Source organism: Sorex fumeus, unplaced genomic scaffold (genome assembly GCF_029834395.1).
Source record: "Sorex fumeus unplaced genomic scaffold, SorFum_2.1 ptg000129l, whole genome shotgun sequence".
Taxonomy (NCBI): domain Eukaryota; kingdom Metazoa; phylum Chordata; class Mammalia; order Eulipotyphla; family Soricidae; genus Sorex; species Sorex fumeus.
In genome coordinates this window covers 5,246,118-5,268,862 of record NW_026606186.1, presented here as the reverse complement: position 1 = coordinate 5,268,862, position 22,745 = coordinate 5,246,118, and the positions used below count along the sequence as shown (strand labels likewise).

General features: G+C 52.6%; 1 protein-coding gene across 8 annotated transcripts in view; it reads left to right on the top strand.

The window, feature by feature from the left end:
• Positions 1-6,327, top strand: part of GAPVD1 (GTPase activating protein and VPS9 domains 1) — a 54,162-nt gene extending 47,835 nt beyond the window's left edge. For all 8 annotated transcript variants that reach the window (XM_056138685.1, XM_056138683.1, XM_056138684.1 and 5 more), the window contains 3 exons: positions 214-286; positions 2,138-2,335; positions 5,592-6,327. In XM_056138685.1, coding sequence (XP_055994660.1) covers positions 214-286; positions 2,138-2,335; positions 5,592-5,732 — 412 coding nt within the window. In that variant the 3' untranslated portion in view covers positions 5,733-6,327. The remainder of the gene's footprint in view (positions 1-213; positions 287-2,137; positions 2,336-5,591) is intronic.
• The last annotated feature ends 16,418 nt before the right edge of the window (positions 6,328-22,745 follow it).

Genomic DNA, 22,745 nt, shown 5'->3' with positions numbered 1-22,745 from the left:
CTTCCTGCTCTCCCCCCGGGGCCTCCACGCAACTTGTCTGAGCAGGTGGTGACTCAGAGACTCCTTGGGTGCATGGTAGTCGTAACTGTCACGTTACTCTCCACCTTGAAATAAACCAGTTTTAAAAGTTCCGGGAAAATAAAAAGATCCCATTTGTTTATCTTTGTTTCTGAAATCTGTATTTATGTGCCTGTTTTTTGGGGGGGATTTCAGGGTTCTTCATGAGCATATTCAGCGATTGTCTAAAGTCGTGACTGCAAATCACAGAGCGCTCCAGATACCAGAGGTGAGGTTTCCAGAACGTGAGTGGGTTATTAGTTGAAAGAGGCTTCTCTGTGCATGTGACTCATCTTCCATGAGAACAACACAGAAATGTTTTTTTCTGAAGCCTAGAAGATTTTAATATCACGGTGGTTTCAGTTGTGCAGATTCATAAACGAACGTGTGAACATACAGTTTATTTGCCGTCCACTTCCTTTGCCCTCCCCTTTATTTTACCTGTTGATTTTTGTTTGTTTGTTTTGGGTCACACCCGGCCGTTCTCAGGACATATCCTGGTATATTTGGGGGGCCATATGCAGTGACAGAGAGCACAGAAATTGTAAACCCCTTTGGTGATGCTTGCCTTTGAGTGTGTAACGGCAGCATCTTGGAGTCCCTCTGAGAGCTGAGTCTCCTCGGCCAGGAGAAGGGGCTGAATGCGGGGATGCGGGGAGCCCTCGCTGCGTTCTGTTTGATGAAGGGCTCTGGTGGTATCCCTAAGAGTGTGGACAGTATTGCTGATGTGCCTGTGGAGTGGCCGTGGTCACTGGTGGCATGACGCATGGAGGGCCCCTAGGGTCACTCCTGCTGACGCTCAGCCACCAGCACCACCTGGTTCAGAGCATGCTGGGGGCCCCAGGGTCAGGCTGGCACTCTGGAGCCGGGCTATGCCGGGGATAGGCCTTAGGCATGACGTCCTCTGCGGCTCTCTGAGCCATGTCCCCAGCCCATGACCGCAATTCTACCTGCTCCACAGCTCTTCCCAGGTGAGAAAGGAGGGGTAACAGAGCCTTGGTGTAGCTTGTGGCTGACCTGGGTTCTATCCCTGGTACCCCATATAGTCCCCTGAACTCACCAGGAGTGATGAGTGCCTAGCCAGGAGGAACCCATGAGCACTGCTGGATGTGGCTAAAACTCCCTCTGCTCACCCCCCACACCCAACACCCTCCCCCCCCACCACCAAAAAAATGAAAAGAAAAATTTTCAGCTATTTGAACTTCCTGGTAATTTCCCTACTAATGGAACTAGTGCATAAATATTTGATGTTTTTAATGTGTTATTTTGAGAACTACTGCAATGAAGATATATATTAATTTATAGATTGTTTTCCCCTAAAGGGAACTCATTTGTACCTTTAGAATTGACTAGTAAAGGTGAAGGCCCTCCCGTTGATCGTCGATTTGCTCGAGCGGGCCCAGTAACGTCTCCATTGGAGACTTTGTTGTTACTGTGTCTGGTATATCGAATACTCTCGGTAGCTTGCCAGGCTCTCCGAGAGGGGCGGAGGAATTGAACTCGGGTCGGCCATGTTGGCCGCATGTAAGGCGAACGCCCTACCCGCTGTGCTATGCTCCAGAATTGACTAGTAACAGAATCCACCTATATGAGAAAGCTTAATTGTTTGAAATTTTATGAGTTCTAGGTTCCTTGTCATATATGTTCTTGTGGTGCGGTTGTATGCCCTTATTGATGGGTACCTGGGTCACTTTGCTTAATTTAATTTACTTTTGTTTTTGTGGGCCATACCAGGTGTTGCTCAGGGCTTGCTACTGGCTCTGCACTCAGAATTTACTCTTGGTGGCACTCGGGGACCATATGGGATGCCGGGGATCAAACTCGGGTCGGCTCCATGCAAGGCAGCTGCCCTACTGACTGTACTATCTCTCTGACCCCTGGGTCACTTTATTTTAAAATGCAAAGCAAATTAAGTTTAAAATTTAATCCATTTTAGTCTGAAATGGTGGGTGGAGGAGGGGTCCTCATCTGATTTTACTGTAGATGGAAAAAGGTGGCAGCCTGTTCCCAGGCCCTGCTCTCAGAGCCCGCCGAGTTGGCGCTGTCTTGCCCTCACATTCTCGCATGTGTGTGTTCTCAGGTTTATCTCCGGGAGGCCCCATGGCCATCTGCACAGGCAGAAATCCGGACCATCAGTGCTTACAAGACGCCCCGGGACAAAGTGCAGTGCATCCTGAGAATGTGCTCCACCATCATGAACCTCCTGAGCCTGGCCAACGAGGACTCCGTCCCTGGAGCTGATGACTTCGTCCCTGTGCTGGTCTTCGTGTTAATCAAGGTGGGCCCCCCACGCCCCTACTCAGAGGGTATGTTTGCACACTGAGCAGGTGACACTGGCTGCACGGGAAGTTAGGACGGTGGCCTCCTTGCCAATCTTCAGCTTTGTGTCACTCGGGAGGAAAGTGTCTGGTGGCAGGTTTTGTTCTGTCCAGAAGTTCGGGTCTCAGAAGGAAGAATGGGAGGCCTGAATTCCTCGACGAGCCTCCCTGTTGATAAAACAGTGCTGGGAGGGCTGGAGAGATGAGATATTAGATAGTACCGGGGCTAAGTCGCTGCCGTGCTTGTGCAGAACAGTCAAGCCCAGTTCTTTTTTTTTTTTTTTCCTTTATTTTTATTAGCGAGACATCATGAGGTACAGTTGTAGACTTAACAAATTTTTGTGCTTGGGTTTCAATTATACAATGATCAAATACCCATCCCTCCACCAGTACCCATTTCCCACCACCATGGATCCCAGTATCCCTCTAACCCCTCTTCCCCCCATCCCACCTGCCTCTGTGGCAGGGCATTCCCTTTTGTTCTCTCTTTCTTACTGAGTGTTGTGGTTTGCAAAAGAGGCAATGGGTGACAATTATGTTTGGTCTATAGTCTACTTTCAGCATGCTTCTCCCATCCTGGGAGGGTCCTCCCAACGGACCCTTTATTTGGTTTTCCCTTCTCTATCTGAGCTCCCTTTTTCCCTAGCATGTGTGGTTGGCCTCCAGGCCATGGAGTAAAATTCCTGGTACTAATTTCATCCATTCTTGGGTGTTAGTCTCCTATTTTGTTACTTTATGTTCCCCAGATGAATGCAATCTTTCTATGTCTATCCCTTTCTTTCTGAGTCATTTCGCTTAACATGATACTTTCCATGTAGTACCACTTGTATGTAAATTTCATGACTTCGTCTTTTCTAACAGCTACATAGTTCTCCATTGTGTAAATGTACCAAAGTTTCTTTAACCAGTCATCTGTTCTCGGGCACTCAGGTTTTTTCCAGATTCTGGTCAAGCCCAGTTCTATACCAGGCACCATGTATACTTCCCTGAGCACCTGAGTGTGGCCCTGAAACAAAAAACAAACAAAAAATACAATCCAAAAACCAAATAAAAGTGCCTGGAGTTCTTGGTTGCGGTTCGGTATATGATTATTATTGAGTAAGACAATGAAGTTAGACAGGTTCTTCGGTTTTCTTTTAGGGGGACTTGGTGATGTTGGGGCCACACTTAACAGTGCTTTGAGGTCGCTCCCAGTTGTGTTCAGGAGACCGTGGAGTGTCAGGGATTGAACCCGGGACTCCTGCCTGCCAGCACATGCAGAAATTGGTTCTGCTTAGGTTTGATGTTCCTGGTTAGGGGAACATAGAAGAAAAAGTCCACCCCTTTGAACCATCTCCCTGGCCCTGTACCATATTTTTACTTTCATTTCTTTAATCTTTTTTTTTTTAATTGAAGCAAGATAGTTTAATACCATGATTTACCAAGTTGCCCACAATACAGTTGTTTCAGGCCGTCGGTGTTCCAGCACCAGTCCTACCAACCAGTGTGATGTTCCCTCCAGAAATGTTTCCCATCAGCCGTCCCAGTCTGCCCCCCTACAGGCACAAACAAATTTATTTCATATTGTTTGTTACGGGCTGGAGCGATAGCACAGCGGGTAGGACATTTGCCTTGCACGCGGCCGACCTGGGTTCAATTCCTCCTTACCTCTCGGAGAGCCGGGCAAGCTACCGGGAGTATCCCTCCTACACAGCAGAGCTTGGCAAGCTCCCCGCATTCGACATTCCAAAAACAGTAACAACAAGTCTCACAATGGAGACATTACTGGTGCCCGCTCAAGCGAATTGATGAACAACAGGAGGACAGTGCTACAGTGCTATATTGTTTGTTACAACACAGAGGCAAATGAAATTATCACAGTATCTCAATAAGAATCAAGTTGTGGTCGTTGTTATATCTCCCAGTGATGTCACGAAAAGCCACTTGCTGAGGAGCTACAGTGCTGGTTGGTGCTGGCTGAGCCTTCCGTATTGTTGTTCAGGCGCGCTGAGCGTGGTGGGCTTCTACGCAACTTCCCATCTGATTTGCTGTGATCCCACTTGGCTGACGGTACTAAGAAGTTCTGAGGTGTCAGTTGGCCCAGGAGCTGTAGAGCTGGAACAGTTTGGGCACTTGGCATACTTGGCATTATGATTCAGTTCAGTTGTGGAGCTGGGCGAAAAAGTGGGGTGTGGCTTCCGTCCACTGGGGCTGCAGGCAGAGAAGGGGACCCCGCCCACCCTCATTTCCAGAAGGCCCCAGAGTTGTCAGTATCAACCAGTCTCTCTGGGAAGATTTGGTGGCGTTGTGTACTTTTGGAGATGTCATTCTGGCCACTTCTCTGCTGGCAAGATTGCACGGTAGTTTAATTGAAGGAAACTTGCTTAGAAAGATGTGAGAGGAGAAAAAAAGAGGAAATCTGTGTTCAATAGAGATTTTTTCCAGAGTGGAAAAAATAGACAAGCAAACGAGATACATGTTCAGGGGAGAACAGCTTGAAGAGCGAGCCCAAGGTACTGTTAAAAACCAGTTCCTTGTTTTTTAAATGCTGGCCTCTCATACATTTTTCACTTAAAAAAATGAAAGTTTCCTCTTTTTTTTTTTTTAAATGGTGTTTAGAACACACCTGGCAGCGCTCAGGAATTACTCCTGGTGGTGCTCAGGGGACCGTATGGGATGCTGGGATTGAACCTGGGTTCAACCACACTCCTGTTTGCCTTATACTCTTCCAAGTGGGATACCTCTAACCCCACTCGGAGCCAGGCTAAGGGCATCCTAAGGGACAGGCCTCGGCAGGCCTCCTGCCTGCTTCAGGCTCTGGTGTCCTTTCTATTTGGAGCAGGTGAGAAAGCAAATGACCTTTTTACCTTTTCTGGAATTTTCACTTTTTTCCACTGTCCTCTTTGTACTCTCTAACAGGATATAAAGTACTTTGCCAATAGCATTTATGTCCTTATATAACATTCAATGATCCTGGGGTGTTGAAAATCAAAGCCACTGGGATTTTCAGATTCTTTAAGGACCAACAGTGTTAAGTACCCAGGTACTATTGTCACTCATAGTAACTTAGTGACTTTGCAGATGACTTCCAGAAAAGATGGTTGGGTTTCTCCTTAAAAGGACTGGTTTCTCTTTTGTAAAAAAACCTTTAAAAAATGTTCAGTGATTCTCTCCCCCCCCCCAGTCAGAGTTGTACATCTGAGTATACCCTTCTGTTTCCGTTTTTCACTTCTCTAGGCAAACCCGCCTTGTTTGCTGTCTACGGTTCAGTATATCAGCAGCTTCTATGCCAGCTGTCTTTCCGGAGAGGAGTCCTATTGGTGGATGCAGTTCACGGCAGCAGTAGAGTTCATTAAAACCATCGATGACCGCAAGTGACCCAGTGCCAGGGCCGCGGAGGCAGCTCCAGACTGTGGGGCCGGGGCCGTCTGAGAGGATATACCAGCTACGGGAGGCTGAAGCTCGCTCGTGTATGATACTGTACAGCATTCAGACATTTCCAACAGATCTTTACTAAACAGATTAATGAGCTAACAAGCAGGTTCTCTTTCCTTTGGGCTCTGTTCCTTTCTGAGTTGCATATTTTATTTTCTTGTCCCCAAGTAGAGACCTAATCCTGCAAAAAGGGACCACATTTTTCAGGTATTTTGAAATACTAACAAAACAAAACATAAAAAAAATCTTGTAGAAAATTCTTAGATCTACGTTAATGAATAACTAGACTTGATTTTTATTTTTTAAAAAAGGATAGACCACCTCTTTTCAGATGCTGGCTGATCGTATCTGCATCTAATGGAAGGAAAATGCCAGTTGCACTGAGGATTAGAATAGAGATGATGTTAGTGGCATTATCTATAAATACACTCACCTAAATTGGAAAGCTAAGAAGGAAATGTAAATATAATATATATTTATATTTGATGTAATATGGACATCTTCAGATTCTAATAAATAAGGAATATTGCGGATTGTAGGTTGTGATGGACCCTCTTGTGAAATGGTTTCCTTGACAAAATTTAAGCTGAGCTTAAAAGCAAACCCACCAGAAGAATAACCAGTATTCCTTAGAGTGTGATACAGTGGATTGAGTTTCCTAGGTGTGGAGTTCAGTGCACAGGGCTGCCTATGATGGGGGTATAGGAGTCACAGAATGTTAAAAGTCCCTTAGACGTTGCTTACCTTGGATATCTTTGAGCTTGCAGGAAGAGAGAGACTGAATTTCCAGACATTACAAAAAGGAGCAGCTGATTCCTAAGACTTTAGTATGGTACTGCTCATCTGAGATACAAATATGTTGTAGAAAACCCCAATAGAAATCTTTACAGACCATTAATTGTAATATATATTTTGATTATTCACATTGAATGCACAGACCCAGAATTCAGTGAATGTCATTTTTTAAAAAACAAATTTGTATTGTCTGCTCAAGTGATACAAGTTTTACTAGTGATAAACTATTTTAATCAAGCATACTATTCTTACGCGGGGTGGGGGGGGAATCTATTTTGGCAGGTTTCTGTGCCTTTATTTCTCTCTTATGAAAAAAAAAGTATGTATTTCAATATTTTGGTTTGATTGTATGTTGATAATCAGGAATGGGCTTTGGTGGCTGACAAATTGGCCAAGGAGACACACCAAAGCGTTAAGCACAAGTTTTGTACAGACGCCGTCACTGGCTCGTTCATTTTGTACGTTTCCTAAACCCGTGTGGCTTCTTTTATAACAAACTCAGCCCCGTCCTTGACTTCCTTGTTGCTGGCCTCAGGGACATCGGCCTTGACCAGCCAGCACAGCGGCCGTGTTCTCCCTGCCTGCCCCAGCACCTGGCACCTATGCACCCCGGGTTCCTTCTGCTCCCCTCTTCTCATTCCTTGGTTTTCAGACACTTTGAGTTGCATCGGAGTGTGGGATGTGGTTTCCGCCTTTTAAGGAGAGATCAGAATCCAGACACCAGGAAAAACATCTCTCTTGAATGTAGGGTCAAGGCATCTGCGTGCGGGTCATGTGTCTCGTGAGCTGTCGCATGCCTGGGTTTAGGAATTGGAGCCCGTCGTGAATACTCCCCAGACAGGCAAACTGTCTTCTGAAACCTAGAGGGAACCCATTCACTTGGGCATCTGACTTAGTAGATGTTAAATCAATAGAAGCCTGGGGACAGTGGAAGTTCATTGTTTGGGGATTCAGCTTGGAAGGGAAGGAGAGTTCTTTGCTGTCCCCACGGTTGCTGAGTTATCGCTATGGAAATAAACATGAGGATGGACACTGCCATGGGCTGTCTTCTCTGGGGGATAAGGTGCAGGGTTACCTTGGAAGTAGGAGGTGGCATCAGGGTCACGGGCCTGAGGGCTTGGAGTGGACTCAGGTGCTGTTTTAGGAAGCACAGTGCAGTGGGCTCGGGGAACTCATTTTCCCTCGGAAACCCTGGCAGGAGCAGGGTTGGTGCAGCAACCATCTCCGGTTTGATTTTGGAACAGGATTTTATCACAGGGCCGGTTTCTAAATGCAGCAAGTGAGAACTACCTCTGTGGCAGCAGGGAGAGGGGAGTCATTTGATTTTCTCTTGCAGGAAAGAGGAGTGATTACTCTCTATTTCTTCCTGCACGTGCTCCTAGTACTTCACCTTATACATTCGAGCAGAAGTACAAAATCACCATAGGAGACACTCAGGAGCCTCGAATTATGACAAGGAATTTGGAAAGACAGTGAATGTTAAATGGGGAAGGCATCACTCGGGTGACTGAGACTTGAACAGCCTCAGTGCCTCTCATGGAAAGTGAACTTGCTTTTTTCTGAGAGTTTCCGGAGAAAGCTAAGAAAGAGCATTACAGATCAATGATGGCCTTTCCTTGTAAAATTACTAAGAAGCCTGGGTTTGCCCAAACACTTCCTGTTCCCAGTCAATTCTCAGCCACAGTTACTGTGTTCTTTTGCTTTTGCTTTTTTTTTTTTCTCAAAACCTGCTTATGAAAGCCTTCTTTATACACCCTAGAAAGAATTAGGCTTTGTGAACGATCAAAATTAGGTGTGATGCATGGCTTTGCTATCCTTGTGTCCAGGAAGCCTTTGTTTAGTATAAACCTTCAGTCTCCATGTCCCTGAGTTGCCTCAGTCAGGGAGCAGAAACCCGGCCCCCAGGGTCTGGGGCTCAGGGCAGACCCATCCCGTTCCTCGTGCATGTGTGGAGAGAATTTCATTGCGGGCCAAGGGAAGGGCCACTGGAGGTTTGGAATGGGCAGGGCCTTAGAGGCCTCTCTCTGACGTGGTTGGGTGGGAAAGGGAAGTAGGAGCCAAAAACTGGGCAGTTGGAATAGGGGTGCTGCCTGCATGGGCCAGCTCCCCAGCCCACTGCGTGATTCCTGCTTCTCGTCTTTAAGAAAAAGTCTCTCTCTGCCCTCTTTCTATTCCATCTAAGGCTAGTGGATTTCTTCTGTAATAATTGCCATAACCTGGGGTGGGGGGGTGGGAGGGGATTGGTCTTCTTAAAGCGCGAATAATTTTTAGCAAGTAGATTAACAGTGAAGATGTTATTTGAGATATTTTGAATGCCAAAATGCTAGAGAACGTTGCCAGATTCAGAATCCCTTAATATATTGTAGACTGTAGGTAAGAAGTAGCTCTATTAATTACTCTGGAAAACTCTTGGGGAAAGGGAAGTGGCATTGGCTCTGTTGCAGGTGAGCTCTGGGTCTGTGCGGCTGCAGCATGCACCTCAGGCCTGCAGTCGGCCAAGGTTCTGTCCAGGGGAAGGACGTCTCTGCTTGGGTGACCGCAGGTGCCGTGAGAACTACCCTGCACGAGTCCGCCACTCCGCCACCCTCTCCCCTGCTCGAAGCCCCCGTGAATGAGTTTGCACCATCCCGCACAGGAGCTGCTCCATCTGCCAGTGTGCTTCCCAGGACGAGATGAGGAACAAGCTCCTCCTGTGAAACGGATTAAAGAGGGACAGCGGCTCATCCACTGGCATTTTTGTTTCCAGCCTCTCTGCTATTCAGAAGCACTTGAGATTTCTCTGACTGCTCAGAGAGGACTTGAGTTCTCTGTGAATCCACACTTGCCATCTGAACATTCCCATCTGAACATTCAAGGGTGTCAGTGGAGTGCAGGGCAGGAGGGAACAAGAATGATCCCATGGTTACGACTAGACCAGAGGCCACTTAGCTCTTGCCTGACCCCGTCTTTCTTCCGAGGGCCAAAGTCCTATTGATGGCAACCAGTGTGCCTCCCTTCATCTTTTCAGCTCAGGGCACTTGCCGCCAGACAGGGGACCCTCGTCACAGAGGCAGGCTCACAGTCCACGCCCCCCTCGCCCCACTTGGTTCAGAAGCAGAAGGGAAACATCAACAGTTGTCTCGGGCTCAGTTCCATTCAGTCCGCTCAGTATTAAAATTAACGCTAGGGGCTTGCCTGGAACTGGAACTGGAAGTCAGCTTTTCTTGCCAGCTGGGATTGCTCTTGGACTTGCACCCCGCTGGTACCTGTCTGCCCGCTCTTTCCCGGGACACCGAGCATTCTGGGGGCTGTGTTATTTGCAAGACCTTCTATGTCGTGGCCCCCGAGTCAGGCTCCTCTGGGCTGGCAGCCTGCCTCTGCTCAAAGGTTTGGTGGTGGAGGAGCTTCTGCTTTTGTCCTTGCCTAAAAGGAGAATCCATTTAGTGGACCAAAATGAGTGTAGAGATGCTGTTGAAACTCCCTCAGAGGCTCGGGAGTGGCTGGTTGTGGGGACCCAGAAACCTGTCCCGCGTTTGTGCTCACCTGGAAACAGCTCTCGATTCCAAGTCGCTAACTTGTTGTAGGCGATGGGTGTGAAGACCAGGATGGTTTCATTTCTGTTAAGCAGGAATTGAGCAGATTGCTGGCCGGAAACATTAAATGTTATGCTCCCATGAAAAGAGTATTCAATGTGATTTTTTTTAAATAGAAAATTTTCACTTAACCGCTTTCTTAGCCTCCGAATTTGTACCTTGGACGACACTTTTGTGTGGGCGGCTGTTGATTTATACACATCAAGCCTTTGTATCAATTCCTGGTGATCCAAGCAAGGAATCAGACTCAACTCACTCTGACCAGGTGGATTATGATCTCTGGTCAGCGAAGTCCCAAATTGGTCCACTAAGGGGCCGGAGTGATAGTACAGCAGTTACATCACTTGCCCTTACATGTGACCAACTCGGGTTCAATCCCTGGCTCCCCATATTATCCCCTGTACCCACCAATAAGTGATCCCTCTGAGCACAGAGCCAGGAGGAAACCCTGAACATTGCTGGGTTTGGCTCAGAAGCAAACCAAAAGTTGGCACGCTAAGTCCCCAGGAACCAAGGGTTTCCCAGGCTGAGCTGGTGCTCCCTTTGGGAAATCAAAACTCACAGGAGATAGAACCAGAAACTTCTTTGTCTCACTTTGGTGCCATACCAGGGGGTGCCTGGGGGACCAGGAAGTGCTGGTGCTGGAACTGAAGCAGAGTCGGCTCTGTGCGAGGCAGGGGCCTCACCCCTGCACTTGCCGACCCCTCTTTCAGCTCTTTAAATGGCTGTCCCTTCTCCCACTGATGATAATGCTGCATGTGAAGTAACAGCATTGGTGTCAGCGCCCCCCAGGGGACATCGGCCTGCCCTGCTGCCCCCACCTCTTATTTCTGTTCCTTAGTCCTCATGGGTCTCGTCCTCTCCGGAGCCACCTCCCTCACCAACTCCATCACCTGCCACCCCCATTCTCTTTCCCTGGTGGCAGTGATGGTGACAGACAGGGCTGCAAGCTGGGAGTGAGCTAAGAGGAAGAGAGGGGTCACAGCAAGGGCAGGTGTGACCCCCCCACCCCCACACACATTTCCCCAGAGAGCCTAGATTTCCTGCTGGGTCACTTCCCCCACCCCTTGAAATAACATTGCATTAAATGTAATGTTTCAGGTGTGCATCTATTTTGGGAGGTGGGGGAGAGTCCCAGGTAGTGTTCAGGAGGTTCTGGGGCAACTCTGGTAATATCCGGTGGTTGGTGCTCGAGCTGGTGATGTGGTCTCCGGGCCACGGGCCCCAATGATGCTGGGGTTTGGGCTGTTTCTTTGTCCATGCCTGGGTATCTGTTTCCCGGACCCTCTGGTGTGCATTGTTGAAAATGAACAGTGTAGGGGCTGGCACGATAGTACAAAGGCTTGGGTACCTACGGGCATGCAGCTGTGGCCCCAGTTTGAATCCTGGCATCACTAGGTATGGCCCCTGGGTAGAACGGATGTGGCACAAAAACAAAAACAAAAAATGAGGGGCCCAGAGAGATCATAGAGCTGTTAAAGAATTTGCTTGGCGGCCAACCCAGGTTCAATTTCTGACAGTCGATATGGTCCCCCAGGCACCACCAGGAGTGATCCCTGAGTGCAGAGCCAGGAGGAAGTCCTGGGCATAGCTGAGTGACCCAAAAACAAAAGATTAAAATTTGGGGGGAGTCACACCTGGTGAAGCTCAGGGGTTACTCCTGGCTCTGCACTCCGGAATCACTCCTGGTGGTGCTCGGGAACTAGATGGGATGCCAGGGATGGAACCCAGGTTGGCTGCATGCAAGGCAAATGCCCTCCCCGCTATACTATCGCTCCAGCCCCAATCACAAATACTTTTTTAAGGAAATGAACAATTTAGACTCTGTTTCCCAAAGCCCAGTTCCAGCCTCAGTACCGCCGACCCCCTGTCTGGATTTATTCGCCCCCTCCCCCATCCCTCTGGGAAGCCCCGCCTCAGCTCAGCGGCCAGAAGTTGGCTCTTGTTTGGTTTCCGCTGTTGGTTTTCTCTGTAAGGGTGTTGTACTTCCTCAGACATACTTCATGGCCTGGGATGGTCCTCTCAGTACTGTCCACTGCCCATTCTGGTGGCAAGGGGCGACTTGAAAAGCCCCCAGCAACTTGGGGGTTCTGGGCCCTCTATGCCTCCTTCCAATCCTGGACTTGTCTGTGGGTCTGCACAGTCCCGTCCTGCTCCTGTGCGAGTGTGGAAGGGGACAGACACAGCAGCGCCCAATAGAGGCGCTGGCCCAGACCACTGCAGCTGGAGCCCAACCAACACCTGGTCACCTCAGCTGGCAGGTGGCCCCAGGGCAGCGGCGCTGGGCGCTTGGCCCTGAGCACAGATGTCATTTCTCCAGGGCTCCCTGGCCACTCTCTGCTGCAGTGCTCCTGCCAGGAAGCCACTGACCAACTGCACCCTTCTGACCTCTGGGCGTCCCATTCTCCCGCCCATACTGCCCCCCCATCCCCATCAGCACCCGAGGCCCCTCTCTGCCTCTCTCCTGTCATCCAGCCCTCAAAAGTTTCTGGAATGTGGCTCCTCCTCAGGAGAAAGCTTAGAGCTTCCTCTGAGATCACGGAGACGGGGAGGCAGCTCAAGAGGTAAGAGCGTTTGCCCAGCACCCGCGAGGCCCCGAGTTCAGTCCCCAGCACCACCAGCACAATCCTCCAATGCCTGAAGTTCCCCTCTCCCTCCACCTCTGCTTCCTGTCCTTCCCTCTTCCCCCACCTCTGTTTACATGCTCTCCCCCCACCTCTGCTTACACACTGCCCCTCCCCCCCCACCTCTGCTTACACGCTGTCCTTCCCTCTCCCTCCACCTCTACACTTCTCTCCCCGCCTCTCCCTCCAGCTTTGTTCCGGCCACTCAGACTCACCTGTACTCCCACAGGACTCTAGACCTCTGGCTTCAAAGGCATCCCTGACCTCCTGGCCCCACTGTGCACTGCTTCCCCCTCAGCCCTGGGACTCCTCGCTAAGCAGGGAGCTCCCTGGAGCCTGTTACTCCTTGAGGATCATAAACACCCCCCCATCACCACCCAAATGGGTCTCCCCCAATGTTTGTAGGTATAGGGCTGGAGAAGGAGCAGAGCGGGCAGGGCGCTGGCCTAGTTTGGATCCCCAGCACCCCATAGGGTTCCCTGAGCCCACCAGGAGTGACCCCTGAGTGCCGAGCCAGGAGTAAGCCCTGAGCACCACCAGGTGTAGCCCCCAAACCAAATGTTTGCAGGTGCGGGTACGTGAGGAAGTGCAGGAGCTCTTCTGGGATGCTGGGCTCACGCCCTTGCCTGGGGTCCCCACTGGGTACACTTACTAGTGGGGGCTTTTCCGCTGCTCACTGCAGGGCCCCACGCCCGGGGCAGGAGAGGCTGTTTCCCACACAGCGCCTCCCAACTCAGAGTTGGCGGTGTCAGGGGTGACGGCCCCCCCCATCCCTGCTCCCAGTCCAGGCCAGCGGGGTCGGGGGACTTGGGGTTGATCACTGAGGCGGGGGCAGGTCCAGGACACTGGCCTGTCCAGCTCCAGCACATGCTTGGCTGTGTCTCATTCACCCCCACGTGGGCCCCCAAATTCTGAGGTGCCATTCCAGCCTTGGGGGCTCACTGCCCAGGGTCCCACGGTCACAGGCTGCCCTGGGGTAGGGACAGGGAGCTAGAACTGGGTCGAAACACTTTCTCTCTCTTCACATTGCAGTTGTCAGGTCCCCCGCCCCCGGGCCAGACATGCCAGTGTGACTGTCCACTGACCAGCAAGGGCTGGGGGAACCCCACCAAGTGCCTTCCATGGTGGCCCTGGTCGCACTAAGAGGAAGTGTCCCCTCCTCCACCCCAATCTGCAGCAAAGGTGGAATCTTCTGTGAAGGAAGGTCATTCCCTCACTGTACTCATCAGTTTAGGGGGGTCTTCAAACCTGGGGTGCCCTGGGGGCGTGCTCAATGGGCAGCAACTCCAGATGCAGCACTAGGCTCTGGCCTGGGTCCCTCCTAGGTTCGGGCCGGGGGACCCGCCAAGGAGGGACGCTTCCCTGGGATCCGCGGTCCCTGGGCCACTTCCTGCCCAGGCCCTGGTGTTGCTGTTCCTTGGGTGACACCTGGTGGCCGACAATAGGTACAGCTGGCAGCCGGAGGCCCTTGAGTGCAGGGCGGCTCTGGGCACAGCCACGTCTCTCCTAGCCCCCTGCAGGCCCTCTCAGCAGAGCACCCCAGGACCTCTGTCTCCGACTGCAGATACAAGCACACAGGCCTCTCCCTGTTGTGCTGTGGCCCCTGAGCGGCTTTCCCCGAGCAGCTACGGATAAGGGTGTCACCCCCACTTTGCAGGAGACAGGTGTCACCCCCACCGTAAGAAGACAACGGCCCCCAGTCACAGTCCTGCGGGCTCGGGCACTGCCCCCGCCCTCCAGGAGGCTGAGGCAGCAGTACCTGCTCTGGGCTTCACATGTGCCCCCAGACTCCTCCTGGCCTTCTGGGCCAGGGTCCCGTTTTACAGAGGAACTCGGCATTGGGATGTGGCTTATCTGAACTCACCCAGCTGCAGAAGCAACCTCCCTCAGAGGTTCTAGAAGGTTCCCAAGTCCCTCCCTCAGGAGGTTTGCTCTGAGTGCCATGTGCTGCTCTGCAGATTGGCCTCCTGCAGTGTGGGGTGCCCAGAGGGGGAAGACCTCGAGACACCCCAGTGTAGAGACCGGTGCCCCATGGCCCCTCACTTCCCCCATCCTGGCATACAGGGGAACCCTGGAGAGATTCCCCCACTCCCAGGGCCCCCAGGGACCCCGCAGGCATCAGTGGGGATGCACTAGAATGTCCCCCATGGCCCCTCCACATGCCCTGGCTCGTCCCCCGTCACGGCCACTGCAAGGAGAGTCGGGCCCCACCCACTCAAGGGGTCACCTTTGCTTCCTCCAAGGTGGGTCCAGGCGGGATATGGGGCCCCAGCATAGACCCCCGAGAACCATCAGGGCGCAGGAGATGAGGGTGCAGGGGAGGTGGGTGGTGGCGGCCTTGGCCCCACACACAGTGCTTCCAGGATAAAGGGGAGCAGAAGCCCCTTCGCTGGGAGCTTTCAGGGAGTTGCCCGTTACCCAGGCTTGGGGGCCTCCCCCAACATCCGGGTGGGGAAATATGGGGCTCAGAGTTCTAGCAGCTGCCACACGCTGCACAACCCGGGCAGCCCCGTTGATAACAGCCTGATTCCAGGATCAGTGCTCCGGGAGGCTTGCGAGCTCGGCAGGAACCAGTGACTGCAGGCGGCAGCGGTGGGGGTCACCACGCGACCCTTCGAGCAGCTTGCACCAGGGCCAGGTTGGGGAGGATGCAGGACCCCAGCTCAAGGTGTGCGTGTGGGGGGGGCACCCCTGTGAGGCTCTGGGAGGCTCCTCCCTTCGGCGGCAGCGGGGAACTTCAGTTCTGCTGGACCAGGCTGCTTGGGTTTCGTGGGTTATCTGGGGTTTGCTGATGCAAGTGAACAGAACGTGGAGCATCCAGACCTCACCTCGGAGGCCGCAGGCGGGCGGGCATGGGTCTTGCCTTGGCAGGAGAGGCCCCGTTTCTCGATCTGGCAGTGGTGGTCGCGCGCGCACGGACTAGGAGGAAGAGGTTTGCAGAGCGAATTAATATTGTCGACAAGATTGCAGGGGGCATGTTTAACTCACTTCAGGTGCTCTAGAAGCTTCGCACAATGGATAAGCTAATTACAAATCATGCCTATTTATTCATTAAACAGGGCCTGGGGGAGATTCAAAGAGGCAGCACTGCCTTCCCTCCTTTCAATTTGCAGTCTGTGATTAAACAGGACACAGCTGCACGGCTCCGGAAACGCCCCAGATCTGCTTTCTCCAAGTTCCCACGGCCTGCCAGCAGCATTGCCAGCCCCGGGGGTCTCTGGGTGAGGTGGGTGCTGGCCTGGCCGGGGCCTCCTGGGAGGACTGGGATGTGGCCTGCTGTGTGGCCATTCTAGAACTCAGTTCTGTGACCCGCATCCTTCTCCCCCTCTCCCCTGCCCTTGTCCACACACAGTGTCTCCACACTCCCCAAACAGCCCCGTGCAAAGAAAAGCCGTAGCCACTGCCATGCCTGGTGGCCAGCACAGAGCCTGCTCTACGTGGCCTGGCACAGGCCTGGCACACACAGCTGGTCCATGCAACCCACTGGCCAGCACTGAAGCGGCCAGGGCCTCCGTCCACATCATCTCTGGGGGCTCAGGCGCCTTCCAGGACAGGGAGACCAACTTACTGGACACTGTGGGGTTTTCCAGGGCACACAATGATAACAACTCCCCTCCCTGCACGCGCATGCGCGCGCGCGCGCACACACACACACACACACACACACACACACACATCCCTTGTCTGAGTCCCTAAGCGATCACCAACAGCTCACTGCCTTCTCCCCTGGCAAAGCTCTGGCAGGCCCAAGGGTTACTTATTATCATTAATAAATTGGAGGCATTGGCAGTGTTTTCCTAACTCACAAAGCGCTTTTCATGGACGGGATGGGTGTTGGGGCTTCCTTTCCTCCTTCTCAGCACCCACTGGGTGAGCCCCAGAACTGGCGGGGGCGGGGGCCAGAGCCAGCAGTCCTGGGCCTCACCTTCTGCGAGATAGTGGCAGTCCCGGCCCCCTGCCTTTGCTCCAAGCTTCCATTTCTAGGAAGGCCCTGAGCCAGGAAGTGGAAGAACAGCCTGCTCCCCTTCCTGGCGCCAGCCGGAAGCAGGGAGGGGATAAGCCACAGCGGCTGGAGAACTCTTAGTTTCCCCAAGCCTCAGTTTCCCCACGGGGAACAGGCGACTGAGCGGTTGGGATGAATGCAGCCGAGCGTAAGAGCCTGCCTTGTGTTCCTGCCCGTCGCCACCCATCTGGAGCTGCAGGTGACGGGGCTGCCCCTGCTCTTCCCCTCATGACCTTGAACTCACAGAGGTTGTTTTCGTTTCCTGGGCCCCTTCCCTGGGAGGCCTCTTGGTAAAACACCCCATTTCCCAGGGCTCCCCGCGGGGGGCCTGGCGGGCTGCGAGATGTGTTTCTGTGCTCCCTATGGCTTCTAAAACATACAAATCATCCTGGCGGCACGTCTGTGTTTCATTACGAGGAACGCACATTTGAAAACAACAGAGGGTGAGGTTTAAAAGCAACATGCAAGTTTTATTACATATATCTCCAAATCTGCCATTAGGCCGTCCCTGCGGCGGTGTTGACCTTGATTCTTTCTCATTTGCATCCTGCATTTTTCATCCTTTGGAATATGGTGTTTTGGGACTTCTCCATCATTAAGTGGATTTACAGCAATTTCCCTGTGTGTTTTCTCCAAGGGATTCTGTTATGAGATGCACATTAAATCTCCATTAATACCTCATTATCCGACTGATAAGATTACCATGATAATGAGGCAGAAATTCTAATTGTTTCACTTCTTATTGTGCCTTCCATTTAATCCTTTACTCTACCTGGAGGTTGGTCGTGAGCCGGGGAGCATCCGGATGAGTAAGGCCGGCCCCTTCTGGGACTGGCAGAGCTGGGCCCCCCTTCCCGGGAGTCACTGGGTCACAGGAAGGAGATGGAATCGGGTTTCAGGATCGACTAACAGTTGGGGTTGGGGGAAGCCATCTGGGACGGGCATCTCCGTGGGTTTCGAGAATTCCTTGGCTGGGGACCAACCCACTTTCACACTCAGGCCCACAGACACACACGTGTGCGCCCACAGGCCACCCATAGGTGTGCACGAAGGCACCACCACACATGGTCACACTCAGTTCCCAAGGGCCCCATCTCAGCTGCACGCCCCATCACCCTGCCAGCTTGGAACCCCCTTCCAGACTCTCCCTGGTGGGTCCGGAGTGCTCCAGAACGCTCCAGAACCTGCCCTTCAGACCAGGCAGCTAGAAGTGGGGGCGGACAGAGACAGAAGAGGGATCACCGCTGGGCTGGACCCTCTGCCTCCAGCCCCCATCAGACTGCACAGGCCAGGGAAGAAGGATCCCCGAGCTCAGCCTCGGGGCACAGTCCCCAGAGGGACCACCAGTCACGCTCCCTCTGGGCCTGTGTGTGGTTGCTGCCACTGGAAAGCCTGCCTGGAGGTGGCGGCACATTCCACGTTGGCCTCTTCGGGGTTCAGAAGGGCTGTTGCTGCCGGATCCCTGGGTGCCCTCATGCACATTTTGACAACCAGGGAGTCTCTCGGTGGTCTGAGGGTGGGGGCACCACAGGCCCATTTTCTGGAGGCTTCTGCTGTTGTTTCCAGACTGAAGCCCACAGAGAGGGTCTCTCCCAAGTCTAGGTGTTGGCAGAAACTGCTTCCTCGTGACTCAGTTTCCTCATGCCCATCAGTCTTCCTTCCTTCCTTCCTTCCTTCCTTCCTTCCTTCCTTCCTTCCTTCCTTCCTTCCTTCCTTCCACCCTTCCTTCCACCCTTCCTTCCACCCTTCCTTCCTTCCACCCTTCCTTCCACCCTTCCTTCCTTCCACCCTTCCTTCCACCCTTCCTTCCTTCCTTCCTTCCTTCCTTCCTTCCTTCCACCCTTCCTTCCTTCCACCCTTCCTTCCACCCTTCCTTCCTTCCTTCCTTCCACCCTTCCTTCCTTCCACCCTTCCTTCCTTCCTTCCTTCCTTCCTTCCACCCTTCCTTCCTTCCACCCTTCCTTCCTTCCTTCCTTCCTTCCTTCCTTCCACCCTTCCTTCCTTCCACCCTTCCTTCCTTCCTTCCTTCCACCCTTCCTTCCTTCCACCCTTCCTTCCTTCCTTCCTTCCTTCCTTCCACCCTTCCTTCCTTCCACCCTTCCTTCCTTCCTTCCTTCCTTCCTTCCTTCCTTCCTTCCTTCCTTCCTTCCACCCTTCCTTCCTTCCACCCTTCCTTCCTTCCTTCCTTCCACCCTTCCTTCCTTCCACCCTTCCTTCCTTCCACCCTTCCTTCCTTCCACCCTTCCTTCCTTCCTTCCACCCTTCCTTCCTTCCTTCCTTCCTTCCTTCCTTCCTTCCTTCCTTCCACCCTTCCTTCCTTCCACCCTTCCTTCCTTCCACCCTTCCTTCCTTCCACCCTTCCTTCCTTCCACCCTTCCTTCCTTCCACCCTTCCTTCCTTCCTTCCTTCCTTCCACCCTTCCTTCCTTCCACCCTTCCTTCCTTCCTTCCTTCCTTCCACCCTTCCTTCCTTCCACCCTTCCTTCCTTCCTTCCTTCCACCCTTCCTTCCTTCCACCCTTCCTTCCTTCCTTCCTTCCTTCCTTCCACCCTTCCTTCCTTCCTTCCTTCCTTCCTTCCTTCCACCCTTCCTTCCTTCCTTCCTTCCTTCCTTCCTTCCACCCTTCCTTCCTTCCTTCCTTCCTTCCTTCCTTCCTTCCTTCCTTCCTTCCTTCCACCCTTCCTTCCACCCTTCCTTCCTTCCTTCCTTCCACCCTTCCTTCCACCCTTCCTTCCTTCCACCCTTCCACCCTTCCTTCCACCCTTCCTTCCTTCCTTCCACCCTTCCTTCCTTCCACCCTTCCTTCCTTCCTTCCTTCCACCCTTCCTTCCTTCCTTCCTTCCACCCTTCCTTCCTTCCTTCCTTCCTTCCACCCTTCCTTCCTTCCACCCTTCCTTCCTTCCTTCCTTCCACCCTTCCTTCCTTCCACCCTTCCTTCCTTCCTTCCTTCCTTCCTTCCTTCCTTCCTTCCTTCCACCCTTCCTTCCTTCCTTCCTTCCTTCCTTCCTTCCTTCCTTCCTTCCACCCTTCCTTCCTTCCTTCCTTCCTTCCTTCCTTCCTTCCTTCCACCCTTCCTTCCTTCCTTCCTTCCTTCCTTCCTTCCTTCCTTCCTTCCACCCTTCCTTCCACCCTTCCTTCCTTCCTTCCTTCCACCCTTCCTTCCACCTTTCCTTCCTTCCACCCTTCCACCCTTCCTTCCACCCTTCCTTCCTTCCTTCCACCCTTCCTTCCTTCCACCCTTCCTTCCTTCCTTCCACCCTTCCTTCCTTCCACCCTTCCTTCCTTCCACCCTTCCTTCCTTCCACCCTTCCTTCCTTCCTTCCTTCCACCCTTCCTTCCTTCCTTCCTTCCACCCTTCCTTCCTTCCTTCCTTCCACCCTTCCTTCCTTCCTTCCACCCTTCCACCCTTCCTTCCTTCCTTCCTTCCTTCCTTCCTTCCACCCTTCCTTCCTTCCACCCTTCCTTCCTTCCTTCCTTCCTTCCACCCTTCCTTCCTTCCACCCTTCCTTCCTTCCTTCCTTCCACCCTTCCTTCCTTCCACCCTTCCTTCCTTCCTTCCTTCCTTCCTTCCACCCTTCCTTCCTTCCTTCCTTCCTTCCTTCCTTCCTTCCTTCCTTCCACCCTTCCTTCCTTCCTTCCTTCCTTCCTTCCTTCCTTCCTTCCTTCCACCCTTCCTTCCTTCCTTCCTTCCTTCCTTCCTTCCTTCCTTCCTTCCTTCCTTCCACCCTTCCTTCCACCCTTCCTTCCTTCCTTCCTTCCACCCTTCCTTCCACCTTTCCTTCCTTCCACCCTTCCACCCTTCCTTCCACCCTTCCTTCCTTCCTTCCACCCTTCCTTCCTTCCACCCTTCCTTCCTTCCTTCCACCCTTCCTTCCTTCCACCCTTCCTTCCTTCCACCCTTCCTTCCTTCCACCCTTCCTTCCTTCCTTCCTTCCTTCCACCCTTCCTTCCTTCCTTCCTTCCACCCTTCCTTCCTTCCTTCCTTCCACCCTTCCTTCCTTCCTTCCACCCTTCCACCCTTCCTTCCTTCCTTCCTTCCTTCCTTCCTTCCTTCCTTCCACCCTTCCTTCCTTCCACCCTTCCTTCCTTCCTTCCTTCCTTCCTTCCTTCCTTCCTTCCTTCCACCCTTCCTTCCTTCCACCCTTCCTTCCTTCCTTCCTTCCACCCTTCCTTCCACCCTTCCTTCCTTCCTTCCACCCTTCCTTCCTTCCACCCTTCCTTCCTTCCACCCTTCCTTCCTTCCACCCTTCCTTCCTTCCTTCCTTCCACCCTTCCTTCCACCCTTCCTTCCTTCCTTCCACCCTTCCTTCCTTCCACCCTTCCTTCCTTCCTTCCTTCCTTCCACCCTTCCTTCCTTCCTTCCTTCCACCCTTCCTTCCTTCCTTCCTTCCTTCCTTCCTTCCTTCCTTCCACCCTTCCTTCCTTCCTTCCTTCCACCCTTCCTTCCTTCCTTCCTTCCTTCCTTCCTTCCTTCCACCCTTCCTTCCTTCCACCCTTCCTTCCTTCCTTCCTTCCTTCCTTCCTTCCTTCCTTCCACCCTTCCTTCCTTCCACCCTTCCTTCCTTCCTTCCTTCCTTCCTTCCTTCCTTCCACCCTTCCTTCCACCCTTCCTTCCTTCCTTCCTTCCTTCCTTCCTTCCTTCCACCCTTCCTTCCACCCTTCCTTCCTTCCTTCCTTCCTTCCTTCCTTCCTTCCACCCTTCCTTCCTTCCACCCTTCCTTCCTTCCTTCCTTCCTTCCTTCCTTCCTTCCTTCCTTCCTTCCACCCTTCCTTCCACCCTTCCTTCCTTCCTTCCTTCCTTCCACCCTTCCTTCCTTCCTTCCTTCCTTCCTTCTTTCCCTCCCTCCCCCTCCTTCCTTCCACCCTTCCTTCCTTCCTTCCACCCTTCCACCCTTCCTTCCTTCCTTCCTTCCACCCTTCCTTCCTTCCACCCTTCCTTCCTTCCTTCCTTCCACCCTTCCTTCCTTCCTTCCTTCCTTCCACCCTTCCTTCCTTCCTTCCACCCTTCCTTCCTTCCACCCTTCCTTCCTTCCTTCCACCCTTCCTTCCTTCCTTCCTTCCACCCTTCCTTCTTTCCTTCCTTCCACCCTTCCTTCCTTCCTTCCTTCCACCCTTCCTTCCTTCCTTCCTTCCTTCCTTCCTTCCTTCCTTCCTTCCACCCTTCCTTCCTTCCTTCCTTCCTTCCTTCTTTCCCTCCCTCCCCCTCCTTCCTTCCACCCTTCCTTCCTTCCTTCCACCCTTCCACCCTTCCTTCCTTCCTTCCTTCCACCCTTCCTTCCTTCCACCCTTCCTTCCTTCCTTCCTTCCACCCTTCCTTCCTTCCTTCCTTCCTTCCTTCCACCCTTCCTTCCTTCCTTCCACCCTTCCTTCCTTCCACCCTTCCTTCCTTCCTTCCACCCTTCCTTCCTTCCTTCCTTCCACCCTTCCTTCCTTCCTTCCTTCCACCCTTCCTTCCTTCCTTCCTTCCACCCTTCCTTCCTTCCTTCCTTCCTTCCTTCCTTCCTTCCTTCCTTCCTTCCTTCCACCCTTCCTTCCTTCCACCCTTCCTTCCTTCCTTCCTTCCTTCCTTCCTTCCTTCCTTCCTTCCTTCCTTCCACCCTTCCTTCCACCCTTCCTTCCTTCCTTCCTTCCTTCCTTCCTTCCTTCCTTCCTTCCACCCTTCCTTCCTTCCTTCCTTCCTTCCTTCCTTCCTTCCTTCCTTCATTCCTTCCACCCTTCCTTCCTTCCTTCCACCCTTCCTTCCTTCCACCCTTCCTTCCTTCCTTCCTTCCTTCCTTCCTTCCTTCCTTCCTTCCTTCCTTCTTTCCCTCCCTCCCCCTCCTTCCTTCCACCCTTCCTTCCTTCCTTCCACCCTTCCTTCCTTCCTTCCTTCCTTCCTTCCTTCCTTCCTTCCTTCCTTCCTTCCTTCCACCCTTTCACCCTTCCTTCCTTCCCTCCTTCCCTCCCTCCCTCCCTCCCTCCCT